The 15,907-nt window shown below is 48.8% G+C and overlaps 1 protein-coding gene across 1 annotated transcript in view; it reads right to left on the bottom strand.

The window, feature by feature from the left end:
* The window catches only part of ARHGAP39 (Rho GTPase activating protein 39), a 205,491-nt gene extending 203,022 nt beyond the window's left edge, over positions 1-2,469 (bottom strand). The window contains exon 1 of the mRNA XM_081012535.1: positions 2,278-2,469. Coding sequence (XP_080868661.1) covers positions 2,278-2,288 — 11 coding nt within the window. The 5' untranslated portion in view covers positions 2,289-2,469. The remainder of the gene's footprint in view (positions 1-2,277) is intronic.
* Between the last annotated feature and the right edge of the window lie 13,438 nt (positions 2,470-15,907).

Below are 15,907 nucleotides of genomic sequence, written 5' to 3'. Positions count from 1 at the left end.
CCCCCCCCAAGCCACAATCTGCACCAACGGCTTCCAGCTTGCCCCCCAATCCATGCTAATTGTACCCCTATGAGCGAGAGGCACAGACCCAGCTCCAGAAGACGCAGGAACAAAATAATATAAAATAAATGCGATTCAGGGTGGGAAGAGATTTCGATCTCGTGTGCATGCACACACACACACACACCAGCTCTGGATAAGGAAGGGGGAGGGCGGTGACCACCCCCCAGCAGAGAGGAATGGGGCTGCCTTAAACCCAGAGGCACAGGGCAGGTTTGGGGCAACTGGCAAGGTGGCGGAAGCAAAATATCCACAACCAAAATTTCAGCAGGAGGAAAAGGCAGAAAGCCACCTGATCGCGGAGGGAAGGGCATGGGCAGGTGCCATGCGGTGGGGGGGGCACCCAAGCCCCACCACCACCACATGGGGGCAGAAAGCAGGACCCCCAAGAAACAGCTGTGAGGTCCTGTCCGGAATGGCATATTCCTCCCCCAGGAGTGGAAAAGCTCCAGGGCCGATGGATGGCACTGGTCTCTTCAACCAATCCCTGCAATGGGAGGAGGTTGGGGGGGGGTCTGATCAGTTTGAAGGGGCAACTCTGGCTCCTTCCTCTGTAAGGTCCCATCCCTGCACAGCTATGGGGGGGGGGGACTGGAGAAAATTGGGTGGGTGGGAGTCTCTAAAAAGAGCCACAGGATCAGGGGTGGGGAAGAACAGGGTCCTAAAAAGGGAGAAATGTGTCAAGGTGAAGGGGGGGGTCTCTGGAGCAGCCCAGGCTTACTGGGGAGGAGGAGGGGGAAGGGGGGGCTGTCCCAGGCTGGAGAGGGAAAGGTCTCCCAGGAAGTAGAGGAAGGTGACACACAGGGCCTTCCAGGGGTGCCCCCCCACCCTCAGAAAAGAGGGCGATCTACCCTAGCACTTTGTAAGGAGGGGAGAATTTGAGGTGGGGGGGTAACCCTCTGAGCGCGCTGAATGTACCAAGGTGCCCTCCCTATAGCAGGTGGGGCATACTGTTACTGTGGGGGTGTTCACAAGGGGGGGCGGGCGGTCCCTATGGAGACGAGCTCTCCAGCGAGGAAGGTGCATTGGGGGAAACAGGGAGGGGTGCAGGATCTATGAAGGGGGTCTGCCTACATTGAGGAAAGGGGTATGAATGCCAACTCCCTCCAGCAAGGGAAAAGAAAGAGAGGCGGATTGTTAAGGAGACAGTACTGTTGCGGGGGGGGGGGGTAGGGTGTCCATAAATGAAGGTGGGGGGGGAGCTACAGAAAATATGGGGTAGCCCCAAATGGATGAAATGAGCGAGGGTCAGGCTGAGCAAAAAGGGTCTGAAAGTGGGATTGAGGGGAAGGCGGGGAATTTTCCAAAGGGAAAAATTAAGGGGGCTCTGCAAGGAGATGGGTGGGGTTGATTCGACCAGATGGGGTATATTTTTTTGGGGGGGGGGGGACTACGATGACGACTAAAGTATAAATGGAGCTGGCTTGGCCGAAGGAGGAAATAAAAAACAAGATGATTCGGGAGGGAATACTGATGCGAGAATCTCCACCTGGGGTGGAGGTGGTGGGACCGCTTTTGGGGAGGGGGCTTGGCGGGAGGTGTGGGGGGGCGCCTATCCTTGCGCTGCAAAGCGGCTGATTTGGGTGGGGAGAAAACCCCCCGCAAAAAAAAACCCCAGGAGGGCAGATTTGGGGGAGGGGGACCTGGAATGGGGTTGGGGGGGCTGTGATGCAGTAGTGGTGAGGGAAGGGTTTGGGGGGGTTGGCTGTGGGGGGCGGGTCTCCTCCTCACCCCCAGTGGGTTGGGGGGCTTTGGGGGTCCACACATATCCCCAGTTCGTGCTGTGGGGCAGGAGGGGGGCGTGAATGGGGAGGGGGGTCTCCTCCTGCCTCCCCACCCCTGTGAGTTGCTGGGGGGGGCAGCTGTGAGGGGGGGGTCTCTCCTCTTCCTCCTCTCCAAGGATTTGGGGGTCGTGCATGGGGAGGGGGTTCTCTTCCTGCCTCCCCACCCCTGTGAGTTGCTGGGGGTCTGCTGTGAGGGGGGGGTCTCTCCTCTTCCTCCTTTCCCCCCCAAAGGATTTGGGGGTCGTGCATGAGAGGGGGGGTCTCTTCCTGCCTCCCCACCCCTGTGAGTTGCTGGGGGTCTGCTGTGAGGGGGGGTCTCTCCTCTTCCTCCTCTCCAAGAATTTGGGGGTCGTGCGTGGGGGTCTTTTCCTCCTCCCCCCTCCCCCCCAAGGATTTGGGGGTCGCGTGGGGGGGTCCCCCGCCCCCCTCCTACCTCTCCGCCATCTTCTCCCCCGAGCCGGCGGGGTCGTCACCGGGCGCGGCGAGGGGCGGCGGCGGCCCCCGCCCGGCAGCCCATGGCCCCGGCAGCGCTGCGGCTCCTCGCCCGCCGCCGCCTCCTCCTGGCCGCTGACGGAGCGAGCGACGGAGCGACGACGGACCGACGGACGGGCTGCCAGCGCCGGCCAGGAGGAGACGATGCCGCCGCCGCGTCCCGCCGTCACCACCGACAACGGCCCTCGGCCAATGGCGCTCGCCGACGGGCGGAGCCAAGGCGGCCTCGGCTCCGCCCAGCCCGCCGGCCCCGCCCTCCGCCTCAAGGGCTCACGGGAAATGTAGTTTCTGCGGCCGTCTCACCTGAGGTGGCGGCGGCCATGTTGGGGCCTACGAGAGGAGGCCTCTCAAGGGCATCCAGTCGGCCCTTGGCAACGTGTCGGAGAAAATGTCCCCGCTTAAAAAAATAAAAATAAAACGTTGTAATGAAATGCCTCTCTCTTTTCAGCCAACGGAAAGGGAATAAGGCAGTGGGGGGGAAGCACTCTGCATATGTTCAAGAGTGCCATGCCGAGTTGGGAGGGACCCTGAAGATCATCTAATCCAACCACCTGCAATGCAGGAATATGCAGCTGTCCCATATGGGGACTGAACCTGCGACCTTGGCCTTATCAGCACCACATTCTCAGACCCTTCAAGTGTCCCTATTTTCCCGGGACGTCCCTGATTTAGAGAAGTCGTCCCAGTTTCTCTTTTGTTCCAGTTTTACTATACAGTGGTACCTCAGGTTACAGACGCTTCAGGTTACGCATTTTCGGGTTGCGTACCCGAAGTACAGGAATGGGTTACTTCCAAGTTTCGGCACTCGCACATGCACAAAAGTGCTAAATCACACTTTGCGCATGCGCAGAAGCGCCAAATCACGACTCTGCGGGTTGCAAACGTTCCTCCTGCACAGATCACGTTCGCAACTCAAGGTTCCACTGTATTTACATATGCTGGAAGCTGCCCAGAGTGGCTGGGGAAACCCAGTCAGATGGGTGGGATGCAAATTTATTATTATTATTATTATTAAAATCCTGTGGCAGTGAGTTCCACAGTTTATCTATGTGCTGTGTAGTCCTTTCTTTTATCCGTTCTGAATCTTCCAACATTCACAGACCCTCCAGGTGCCCCTATTTTCCAGGTACACTCCTGGATTTACAGAAGCCGTCCTGGTTTTGATTTGATCCCAAAATGTCCAGTTTTTCCTTAGGATGTCCATATATTCACCAGATCAACATTGCAGGGTATGCAATCAGCTTCTCAATGCGTGGTCCTGTATTCTAGTGCTTTGAGAGAAGCATAATTTTTTCCCTCTATCCACATTCTCCACCCCAGGTGTCATTTTACGAACTATCCAGGGCTTTTTTCCAGTACGAACTCCCTGGACCTGAGATCCGTCACGTCTCAGGTGGGCGCCATCACCGTTATAGGAGAGCAAGGGAGGCATTCGTGGTGAATTTTGGCACCTCTTTTTCTGGAAAAATAGCACTGCTTCTGTCATGACTCCTCATACCCTCCTTTTCCCAGAGGCATGAGGGAAGCGCATAGGCGCCACTACTGTGTGGGCTGGTTTGTGGGACTTGTTATTTCCCTGCAAGTGTATGGAGCCTCCGCCGTCTCCTAACCTTCACCGCCCCCCCCCCCCCCCCCCCAGTTTTGCACCTTCACAGTCTCCTGACATGGATGCGGAAGGTTGCAAACAGCCGTGTTTTTATATATATATATCTGTGTGTGCACATAGATATAAAGTTGTTGAAATCGGCTGAAAGCCTTCCTGCGGCATTTCTGTTCCCAAATCTTCTGTGCTTTGTGAAGGCAGCTTTCCCTCTGAAAACAGCCTCTTGAAGTATTTATAATATCTTATTTATGCAGAAGTCTTACTAGCCGCTTTTCCAATTAAAAAAACAGAGAGAGAGAGAAACAGATAGATTCCTCAAGGTGACGTACAGAAGATAAATTATCTCAATTTTATACAAATAATATTTTCTCGCCCAAACGCTGTTTGTGGGCCTGTGCTGCCTTTCCTCAGGTGCCTTCAGAGAAGGAATTACGAGTCGCTCTCATCTTTCTCTAACCTGTGAGGAAGAAATAAGGCGTCCTTCATAAATAGGATATGCACCGCGGCCAAAGGCTGAAGCTTATGGGACCCACAAGCACCGAAAAGGAGAATATGGTGTTGACAGGCAAAACTAAACTCTGTTTTTTTATTATGCATTTTGTGTTTTTACCTTGTGTTTTTTTAATGCTGCAAACCACACAGAGATCTACGGATGAAGGACGGTGTGTACACATTTTAAAAATAAACAGATGAGAGGCAGAGGCCACGATGACGATGCTTGGATGCTGCGAGATATCCAAAGGGGAGCACTCAGCCTATAAGTTTTACACTCTTTGGCTTGGAGTTGAATGCTTTATCAGGGGTCAGCAAACTTTTTCAGCAGGGGGCCAGTCCACTGTCCCTTAGACCTTGTGGGGGGCCGGACTATATTTTGGAAAAAAAATATGAACGAATTCCTGTGCCCCACAAATAACCCAGAGATGCATTTTAAATAAAAGGACACATTCTACTCATGTACTAACACGCTGATTCCCAGACCGTCCGTGGGCTGGATTGAGAAGGCGATTGGGGCAGATCCGGCCCCCGGGCCTTAGTTTGCCTAAAGGTAAAGGTAATGGGACCCCTGACCATTAGTTCCAGTCATGGCCGACTCTGGGGCTGCGGCGCTCATCTCGCTTTATTGACCGAGGGAGCCGGCGTCCAGCTTCCGGGTCATGTGGTCAGCATGACTAAGTCGCTTCTGGCCAACCAGAGCAGCGCACGGAAACGCCATTTACCTTCCCGCCAGAGTGGTACCTATTTATCTACTTGCACTTTGAGGTGCTTTCGGACTGCTAGGTTGGCAGGAGCAGGGACTGAGCAACGGGAGCTCACCCCGTCGCGGGGATTCGAACCGGCGACCTTCTGATCGGCAAGCCATAGGCTCTGTGGTTTAACCCACAGCGCCACCCACATCCCCAATTTGCCTACCCATGCTTTACTTGGTCCTGCCACCTACCCAGAGAGAAGGCCCTGTCCTTCCTCCTCAAAAGATGACCGAACCTTTATTCAGCAACTAAAAGGGGGCGAGGAGGAAACACACTAAGCAAGCCCCCCCTACCCAACCCCCCCCATGGAAGAGCCTGTTTCCATAGCAACAGTGACACCCCGGTGTCTGTAGGCAAAAAGCGATGCTGGCATCTCACATTAGTCACAGATCTGCATCAGAGCTACTGGAGGGCAAGTCTGGGGGATGCAGAAACATCCAGTCAGGCCCTAGCTTAAAATGCATCTAAAAGTAGAAGGAAGGAGCAACAAGCACACTTAAGGGAGGAAGGCGGGTCTCGCTGAAATCAGTGGGGCCACCTACTTCCGAGTAAACATCCCTCCGGAAGCCTCGCTGAGTGGGTAATGATAAGGTGCCATGCCAGGCGCGGAAAGCCAGGCTCTGTCTGCAAACGAAGGAGGCGAGAAAAACACTGAGCAGGGTGGGGACTGAATCATGATGTTGGAAGCAGAGATTGTGTTTTTTCGCCATCGGGTGCAAACACGCAAGATCTCTGGAGCCTGACAAGCCAAGAGGTGGCTTGTCCCGCCTCTGCATGAAAACCCCCAGCCAGGGGGAGCCCACCTCCAGACAATGGCAGACCCTCCAAGTGGGTCCCTATTTTCCAGGGACAATCCCAGATTTACAGAAGCCAGCTCAGTTTCTGATTTGATCCCGAAATGTCCCGCTTTTCCTAGGATGTCCCTATTTTCATCAGAGAAATGTTGGAGGGTATGGAGTTATGCAACCCCCCCCCCCCCAAGCTAAGGATATAAGTAACTCTACAACCTTCAGAAGACATCTGAAGGCAGCCCTGTATAGGGAAGTTTTTTCATGTTTAATGTTGTACTGTACGGTCTAACCTGTTACGTTTGCTTCATGATAAGTTTTTTCAGGTTGCGTCCCGCGGAGACCCAGAAGTACCGGAAAGGGTTACTTCCGGGTTTCGCCGCTGACGCATGCGCAGACGTGCAAAATGACATCATGCGCAGAAGCGGCGAATCGCGACCCGTGCGTGCGCAGGCCCGGGTTGCGATCCTTTCAGGTTGCAAACAGGGCTCCGGAATGGATCCCGTTCACAACCAGAGGTACCACTGTATTGTGCTGGGGCAACACAGTCAGATGGGAAGGGTATAAATGTTGTTGTTGTTGTTGTTGAATAGGACATCCCTATTTTCATCAAAAAAAATGTTGGAGGGTAAGCAATGGGTCCCGCTGCCAAACAGCTCTTGTGCCATTAAGGAGCTTCATCTATTGTGGAACAGAAATCTGCCCTCCTCTAAGTTATGCCACCCTAGATCCAATTCTTCTCCCTGAAGTGGCAGGAAGCGAGTCTTTGCCTCCTTCTGTTATGATTATGATTATATTTGTATCCCACCTTTCCTGCAAGGAGCCCAAGGTGGCTGACATAGGTCTCCTCCTCCCCCATTTTCTCCTTACAACAAACCTGTGAAGTAGGCTAGGTTGAGACTGGCCCAAGGTCACCCAGTGAGTTTCATGGCCAAGTGGGGAATCGAACTCTGGTCTCCCGGGTCCTAGACCAACACTCTAACCACTGCACCATACTAAAAAAAGAATCATAGAGTTGGAAGGGACCCAGAGGGTCATTTATTCCAACCCCCTACAATGCAGGAATCGCAGATAAAGCATCCCTGACAGATGACTATCTAACCTCGCCTCTGAAACATCCAAGGTAGAAGTAATCCAGCTAGACTGGTGACTGGGAGAGGCCGCTGAGACCACATAACCCAGTACGTTTCCGAACACAATTCAAAGTGTTGGTGCTGACCTTGAAAGCCCTAAACGGCCTCAGTCCAGTATACCTGAAGGAGTGTGTCCACCCCCATCGTTCTGCCCGGACACTGAGGTCCAGCACCAAGGGTCTTCTGGCGGTTCTCTCCCTGTGAGAAGCCAAGTTATAAGGAACCAGGCAGAGGGCCTTCTCGGTGGTGGCACCCGCCCTGTGGAACGCTCTCCCACCAGTTGTCAAGGAAATAAACAACTACCTGACTTTTAGAAGACATCTGAAGGCAGCCCTGTTTAGGGAAGCTTTTAATGTTTAACAGACTACTGTATTTTAATATTTTGTTGGAAGCCACCCAGAGTGGCTGGGGAAACCCAGCCAGATGGGCGGGGTACAAATAATAATTTGTTATTATTATTATAGTGGTACCTCTGGTTAAGAACTTAATTCATTCTGGAGGTCTCTTCTTAACCTGAAACTGTTCTTAACCTGAGGTACCAATTTAGCTAATGGGGCCTCCTGCTGCTGCCGCGCGATTTCTGTTCTCATCCTGAAGCAAAGTTATTCTATTTCTGGGTTAGCAGAGTCTATAACCTGAAGCGTCTGTAACCCGAAGTACCACTGTATTATTATTATTATAGGAAGGCATGCCATCATACCCCAGTTTGAGTGCTGGCCTTAATTTAAATTGTGCCAATTTACATTCATCTGCCCTGGGATAAATATCAAAGGATTGTAGTGCAGGAAAGGACCCTCAAGAATTATCTAGTCCAGTCTCCTGCAATGCATCTATCATGTAGCTGCTCCTCTCTTAATAAACGTAACTTGCAGTCCCTGCCCTTGGGGGTCTCTGCTATGTGAAGGTGGGGGTGTAATTCACACAAAAAAATTCAAAAGCATCACCATAGGACAAAAGAAGGACAGGTGACATCTGTGGTTGCAAACCTCTGCTCATTTTCTTTGGACACACCTGATCTTTGGCAGTCATTGCGCCCAGATATCCAGCCTCTCCCTTTTTCTAAGACCACAATTCCCAAACTTTATCGCGCCACCACCCCCTCGGTTCCCTGAGCTACACGACCCTATAAAAACCCATTATTCGGTATAGCTGTTTGCACGACACCCTCGAAAAATGTAATAAAGCAATGAAATTCAAAACAGTCACAATTAATTGTGCTTTAAAAAAAAAACCCAATCCAATTAAAACTATTTAGTTTAATTAATTCAACAAATATTGATCCAGTGATACCAGCTTCTCGGAGTCTGAGAGTCATTTACGTCTCCAGCGCCATCCCCACCAGGGACAGCCCCCCCCCCCGACTTTGGGAATCTAATTCTTTGGGGTGCAGGGGTCCCCTATAACCTTGATTTGTTTCTGCGACAATAGGTAACACATTGCTGTGGTTGGGGCGTCCTGGGAAGAGAGGGGTCCTCTGAGCTTCTGATCTGTTGCATCCCAGCCGAAGTTACTTGAGTCGGCGCTCAGCAGTTTCTGAGCTTCCCACTGAACAGAAAAAGTATTGTTATACCGCATAGAGTGCATGTCATCCTGTTCTTTGCAGAGCAGGAGCTGCAGCAGGGTGATTTATAGAAGGAAAGAGCAGGGCTCTCTGGACAGCATCTCTGCGACGTCTTTCTCCTATTAAAAAACATGAGCTTAGATTCTGCCATCAAACATGTGGAGCTTCTGAGATGCTCAGGGTGATGACAGAGTGTGTGTGTGTGTGTGTGTGTGTGTGTGTGTGTGTGTAACGCTGCAACACGATTGCTGAATGGAATGAGACGTTGGGACATTACAATTCCTGTGTGCCGAGATCCGCACTGGTTGCCAATTTTCTCACGGGGCCAAGTTCAAGGTGTTACTATTAACAACTTGGGACCAGTTTACCTGCGAGATCACCTTTCCCCATATGTGCCCACTCAGCCACTTTGAGCAGCAAAACTGGCACTGTTACCAGTGCCACATATTACTCGTTATGCACTTGTAAGAAATTGGTCTTTGGAACTCCCTGCCTCTTGATATCAAGCAGGCGCCTTTGATTTACTCTCGATTTACATTTTTGTTTGGACAAGCCTACCTAGACCTGAAGAATGTCAATGTATGTTAGTTAGTCAGCCTTGGTGAAGACTTGATGTTTTCATTCCCCAGAAAGTTTCTGATTTGAGTTTCCATTGAAATGAGGCTGTATTTTAATGTTTTAATGTTGTATTTTAATCTTGTTTTTAAGTTGTATTTCAATCAATTTGTTTTTATATTGGGTGTTAGCCACCCTGAGCCCGGTCTTGGCTGGGGAGGGGGGGGTATAAATAAAATTGATGATGATGATTTAATCTGATTTTAGTCTAATGTTAGGGTCAGGGTTTTAAAGTTTCAAATTACCGTTGTTAATTTTTCTTATTGGTTTTCAAAAAACCTTTTTTATTTTTTTTGGTACACTGCTTTGAGGTTTCTTTTTTTACAACTAAGCAGTGAATAAATCTTACGAAATATATATTTTCTTATTATGCTTTTGCCTCTATTCCACACCCTGATACAGTCAATCATCGCACTGTAGAATTGGAAAAGGGACCCTGAGGGTCATCTAGTCCAACCCCCCACAAGGCAGGAGTCTTTTGCCCAACGTGGAACTCGAACCCACAACCCTGAGATTAAGGGGCCTCATTGCTTTATGTTATTTAGTCGCTATTTTGCATGCATTGCCTAAACACCAGCTCCTGGGTGAGATGGGACATTTAATTATTTATCTGTACAATGCTGTTATATGTTGAAATAATTTAATTTAATTATGAAAAAATCTAAAATTTTAGTATTCCAAAGAAGCTTCTCCCGGTCTAAACAGTGCTGGATGGCCATAACCTTGAACAGATTAAATACTTCAGTTATCTAGGGCTCACATTCCATCGGAAAACATCTTGGAAGCACCACTGGCAAACCTCCCTTCAAAAGGCGGAGATCACAAAGCTAGCCATATTCAGATTCTTTTTCACAAAGGGCAGCAAATATGTTCCAGAAGCCTTACGGGTTTTCAACGCAAAATCCGTTTCCCAGCTCCTGTACGCTGCAAATGTCTGGCATAATGGGGACCTGCCAAAGCTAGATGGCTTTCAGGCAAAATTTCTACGATCTCTGCTGCAGGTGCCCAACTCTGTCCCCAACTCCATACTTCTGTTAGAAGCTGGTGAATGCCCAATGTCAACTAAAGCGTGGTGGGCTGCCCTAAAACATTGGCTCAGGATTTCAGTGTTTGATCTAGGGAAGGGTTTGTACCAACACCTGACCAATGAGGAGTTTGTCAGCAAATGGCAGAAAACCATGGCTAGAAAAGCCACCTCTATTGGTCTGTCACCCCCCCCCCCCAACTTTATTACCTGGGTTATGAAGGCGCCCTAAAGATGTTAGAGGAAAGATTATAGGATAATACACACAGTGACTTGCAATCTCGATCACACACAGTCTGTAGTCTGCTGGCAGTAGGAGTACAATATGGGCGTGTCTTTAAGTTAACACCTTACATTAAAAACCTGACAGTACCAAATTATCGAAGGTTATTCACCAAAGCCAGACTAAACGTTTTTCCTTCTGCAGTGTTGGATGGCAGGTTGAGAGGAGTTCCCTACCAGGACAACAGACTTTGCTCGTGTGCTCAAGACATCGATTCCATAAAACATATTTTGTTGCACTGTGCGAAATATGAGCAAGCCAGGGCTGAACTGATATTACCCTTGCTGGTTCCTTTCCCGGGAAAATCAGAGGCTCACTATGTAAGGTTCCTATTGGAAGACTGGACAAACACTGGAACATTAGCAGTGGTGAAGTTTTTATCGGTGGTTGCAAGAACCAATGATCCCTATCTTTAAGTCTGAACAAAATGCTTGTTTAACCTGGAGGTAGGCTGTCTGAATTGTGCATTGCTTTGTAACGATTTGTTGGGTCTCTGGACCATAATAACGATTGATTGATTGATTGATTGATTGATTTAAAATATATATTTTTTAAATGCTTCTCCTGAAGATGCTCAGGCTTGGACTCTGGCGGATCTTCTGTTGGAGAGGATTCCTTAAGGCGATGCGGGGAGGCAGCCTTTGAGAAAACCCTCTTCTTGTCTCTGCTGTCTAAGCCCGGCTAATAGATGATTTCAGTAAGAGGGTATCTTTTGCAGGGGGGAACAGGGCGTATGTGGGAGGCATTCGTTATTTACAAGGTTCGTCGGGCGAAATCAATTTATAGGCCACATTTCCAACAATCGGGCGCATGAAGTGCTCAGCAAAACCGTGCCATAAAAATAAAATAAAAAAAGGCAGACAGATATAAAAGCGCTGTAAATGATAAAAACAACCATAAAACCGCAGTGAAGGAAAGTATCATAACTTCGACGTCAGAAAAAAATCAATCAAAACCGTCTTTTGGTTCTGAGTTCCTAACAGGATGGAAAGAATCTCGCTCATCACCTACACTTAATGATGTGACTGAGAGACAGCATCTCTGGAGAAGAATCCCAAGTCACAGAAGGAGACAGCCACTGAGAAAAGCCTCCTGATGAGTAAAGTCGGTTATGATACATTGGGCCAAGGATTTGGGGTATAATATACAGTTAAAGAGTGGGGAAAATTGCGGAAGAAAAGATTAAAATTTACAGCATGCAATGCTTTGAAAGAAAATGTGATGAAAATGACGTATAGATGCTATATCACACCAGTGAAATTAGCCAAAATGTATAAAATAAATAATAAACGTTGGAAATGTAAAGAGAAAGAAGGATCTTTTTATCACATGTGGTGGGAATGTAAGAAAGTAAAAAGCTTCTGGGAAATGATATATAATGAGATGAAAAAGATGTTGAAATATACATTTATTAAAAAAAACAGAAGCATTTCTCTTGGCATGCAGGGGAAGATATTAACAGGCAGGATAATAAATTGTTTTTATATGCAACAACGGCAGCAAGAGTACCATTGGCACAGAAATGGAAACAAGGAGAACTACCGAGGAAAGAAGAATGGCAGATGAAATTAATGGACTATGCAGAATTAGATAAAATGACAGGAAGGATTCGAAACCCGCGGGATCAGAGATTCTCAGAGGACTGGAGTAAATATGTGAACTATTTGAAAAGCAATTGTAATCAACAGATTACGCTAGTAGGACTGCAAGAAGTTTTGTCAGGAGGACTATGTGAAATATTGCAGAGAAAAGCATGAAGAGAAATATTAGTGAAGGGTTATTAAAAGTAATAGTGAAATTAATGAAATGCAGATTAAGTGATAAAGACTGAAAAATCTTCAGAAGTGGTTGATGGAAGTCCACAACATTGTATAAGATAAGAAAATATGTTGTATGTTTTTTGGAAGCTTTATGTAAAAATTAATAATTTTATTTTTTTTAAAAAAATAGACTTCTGATGGGAATAACTGGAGAGGGAGAAGGCCGGCCCTGTCATAAGGCAGACTGAGGCAGATGCACCAGGCGGCAGATGTTGTGGGGTGGCATTGCCTCGGAGTCCTCTAAGCTTAGCCTGCTCTGCCCTTCCTAAGATAGCCCAGTGTCTGTCAACAGCACTGGAATAACAGCCCATCCGGTCAGATTCTGCACATGGGACAGGGTGGCGTCACCTTGGCCTTTATCTCAGGCAGCAAATTGGGTCATAGAATCGCAGACTTGGAAGGGACCCCCAAAAATCATCTAGTCCAACTCTCTGAAATGCAGGAATATCAACTAAAGCATCCATGGTAGACGCCATCCAATCTCTGCCTAGAAACCTCCAAGAAGGAGAATCTGCCACCAGTTGCTCTTATTTAACACGTCACTCGGGAAGACAGGTGAACTAATGCCAGTGTACTGGAAGAAGCAAAGATCACCAGTGTCAAGGCGATGATTCTTCAACATCAACAATCCAGGGTTAGCCCTGCTAACTGTCGAAGTGATGATTCTTCAACATCAACTTTGTTGGACTGGTCGTGTTGTGCGAATGCCTGATGATCGTCTTCCAAAGCAACTACTCTATTCCGAACTTAAAAATGGAAAGCATAATTCTGGTGGTCAACAAAAGAGATTCAAAGACTGTCTCAAGGTGAATCTAAAAAAATGTAGTATAAACACTGACAACTGGGAAACACTGGCCTGCAAGTGCTCCAGTTGGAGAACAGCCTTTACCAAAGGTGGAATGGACTTTGAATAATAATAATAATAATAATAATAATAATAATAATTTATTATTTATACCCCACCCATCTGGCTGAGTTTCCCCAGCCAGTCTGGGCAGCTCCCAATCGAGTGTTAAAAACAATACAACATTAAACAGGGCTGCCTTCAGATGTCTTTTAAAGATAGGATAGCTGCTTATTTCCTTGACATCTGAAGGGAGGGCGTTCCACAGGGCAGGCGCCGCTACCGAGAAGGCCCTCTGTCTAGTTCCCTGTAACCTCACTTCTCGCACTCGAACTCAGGACAAAAGGGAGAAATGTGCTAAGAGGAAGGCATGCTTGGCAAACCCTCACTGTGATCAGCTCCTGCCCAGAAACCCATGTCCCCACTGTGGAAGGACGTGTGGATCCAGAATTGGTCTCCACAGTCACTTACAGACTCATTGTTAAGACTGTTCCTGGAAGACCATCTTACTCGGCTATGAGGGATCGCCAAAGTAGAAGCTCTCAGAAGGCGCTTCCTGATGTAGAGTCTGAATCTCCTTTCTTCCAACTTGGGGGTGGGGATTGAGAAACTTAAACTGACAGGACCCTAGAAGGGAGAAGGCATTTCTGGAGGTACACAAGCTCCCCAAGGCACCTGATCCCAAATGGGCAAAAGCTTTCCTTGGGAATCTGGGCTCCAGCTGTTTGTCAAGAGGTTGTCTCGTAATAAAAGTTGCACTGAAAGTCCCAGAGGGCGGAGACCAGAGACTTTTCCATTTCCCTCACCTGCATCCCAGATAAGAGGACATTGAACCATCCCGGAGTGGATGAGAGAACGAAATCAAAGAGAAGGCGATGATAGCTTTATATTGCACAGAAGCAGGAAAAGACTCTTCCACTTAACCGCGCACAGATGCTAAGGCGGACATCCGGCGCCTGAGCTCATGCTCCAAGAAGCACGAGGGATTTCAAAGAGACCTTAAGGCATGAAAGGGGGAGCGTGAACCGTTCATGGTGTTGCCAGATGGCAAAGAGATCAGAGCTCCTGAATCTTTAGTGGTTGCAGAGACGCAAGGAAGCAGGGACTAGGGCTGGCTAATATATCCATATATCGTCCCAGTTTGATGTCCATATTGTGATATCAGTTTCATAGTTTTTGGCCTGGCAATATATTGCAATTCGTGATATTTGTGTGTGTTTTATGCGGAAATCATGATACTGGGAAAACTGTGATACTAGGAGCCAGTGCCTCTACATGGCTCCATTCTTATTTCAGATGTCGTGATGTACAGTCATACCTTGGGTTAAAGCCACTTCAGGTTGTGTTTTTTCGGGTTAAAGGTAAAGGGACCCCTGACCATTAGGTCCAGTCGTGACCGACTCTGGGGTTGCGGCACTCATCTCGCTTTATTGGCCGAGGGAGCTGGTGTACAGCTTCTGGGTCATGTGGCCAGCATGACTAAGCCGCTTCTGGCGAACCAGAGCAGCGCACGGAAACGCTGCTTACCTTCCCGCCAGAGCGGTACCTATTTATCTACTTGCACTTGATATGCTTTCGAACTGCTAGGTTGGCAGGAGCAGGGACCGAGCAACGGGAGCTCACCCCGTCGCGGGGATTCAAACCGCCAACCTACTGATCGGCAAGCCCTATGCTCTGTGGTTTAACCCACAGCGCCACCCACGTCCCTTTTTCCAGGTTACGGACCGGCAAAACCCAGAAGTACCGGAACGGGTTACGTCCGGGTTTCAGCGCTAAATCATGCTTTGCGCATGCGTAGAAACGTCGAATCGCAACCCGCATGTGCGCAGACAAGCAGACACGGGTTGCGAACGTTGCAGGTTGCAAACGTGCATCCCGCACGGATCGTGTTCGCAAACTGAGCGTCCACTGTATCAGTATATCGCAATGTTTAGCTGGTGATACATCGCGAAGTTGAAAGCCAGATATTGCCCTTCGCCACCTTTGAGGAAGGGATCCCTAGCTTGGCATGGATAGTAGATGGCCTCACCCAGGCAGTGTGGCCTAGGAGTTAGAGTGTCGGACCAAGACCTGGGAGACCAGGGTTCGAATCCTCACTTGGCCATGAAGCTCAGTGGCTGAACTTGGGCCCGTTACTGCCTCTCAGCCTCACCTACCTTGCAGGGTTGGTTTTTTACCTTGAAGGTAAAAAAGGGGGGGCTACAAATGCAATTAACGAGAATGGAAATTAGTAAGAGTGCTGCATTATTTGCTGATCTTGCAAGGCTGGCCGAGGGGGCCTGTGGCACAGAGATTGGCGCAACTCCCTTGTGATAGGAATGCTGTGTCAGCACTTCTGTTGCTTGGAGAAAAGCGCTAACCTGACGGGGCGAAAGCAGCAGTCTTCTTAGGCCTAATGGCCGTGATTGCATGGTGCTGTGCAAAGTCTTGGATGCACGTGGCCATTACGAAGCGCTGTAATTACAGAGGAAGTCCCGTTGCAGATCTGCGTGGTTTCAACCTTGTGTTTCTTCAGCCGGGGAGCAACATCAGCCAAGGAAGACATCCAGCCGTCTGGTCCTTCTGCAAAAACAACGTCTGGCAGACCAGAAGCATCTCACCGCTTCCTTTCTCCCTTCTCCGGGCTGTCAATCAATCTCCAATTATTTCCTCT

The sequence above is a fragment of the Podarcis pityusensis genome, assembly GCF_964106645.2.
Source record: "Podarcis pityusensis genome assembly, chromosome: 7".
NCBI classification, from domain to species: domain Eukaryota; kingdom Metazoa; phylum Chordata; class Lepidosauria; order Squamata; family Lacertidae; genus Podarcis; species Podarcis pityusensis.
This window is presented reverse-complemented; position numbering and strand designations above follow the sequence as displayed.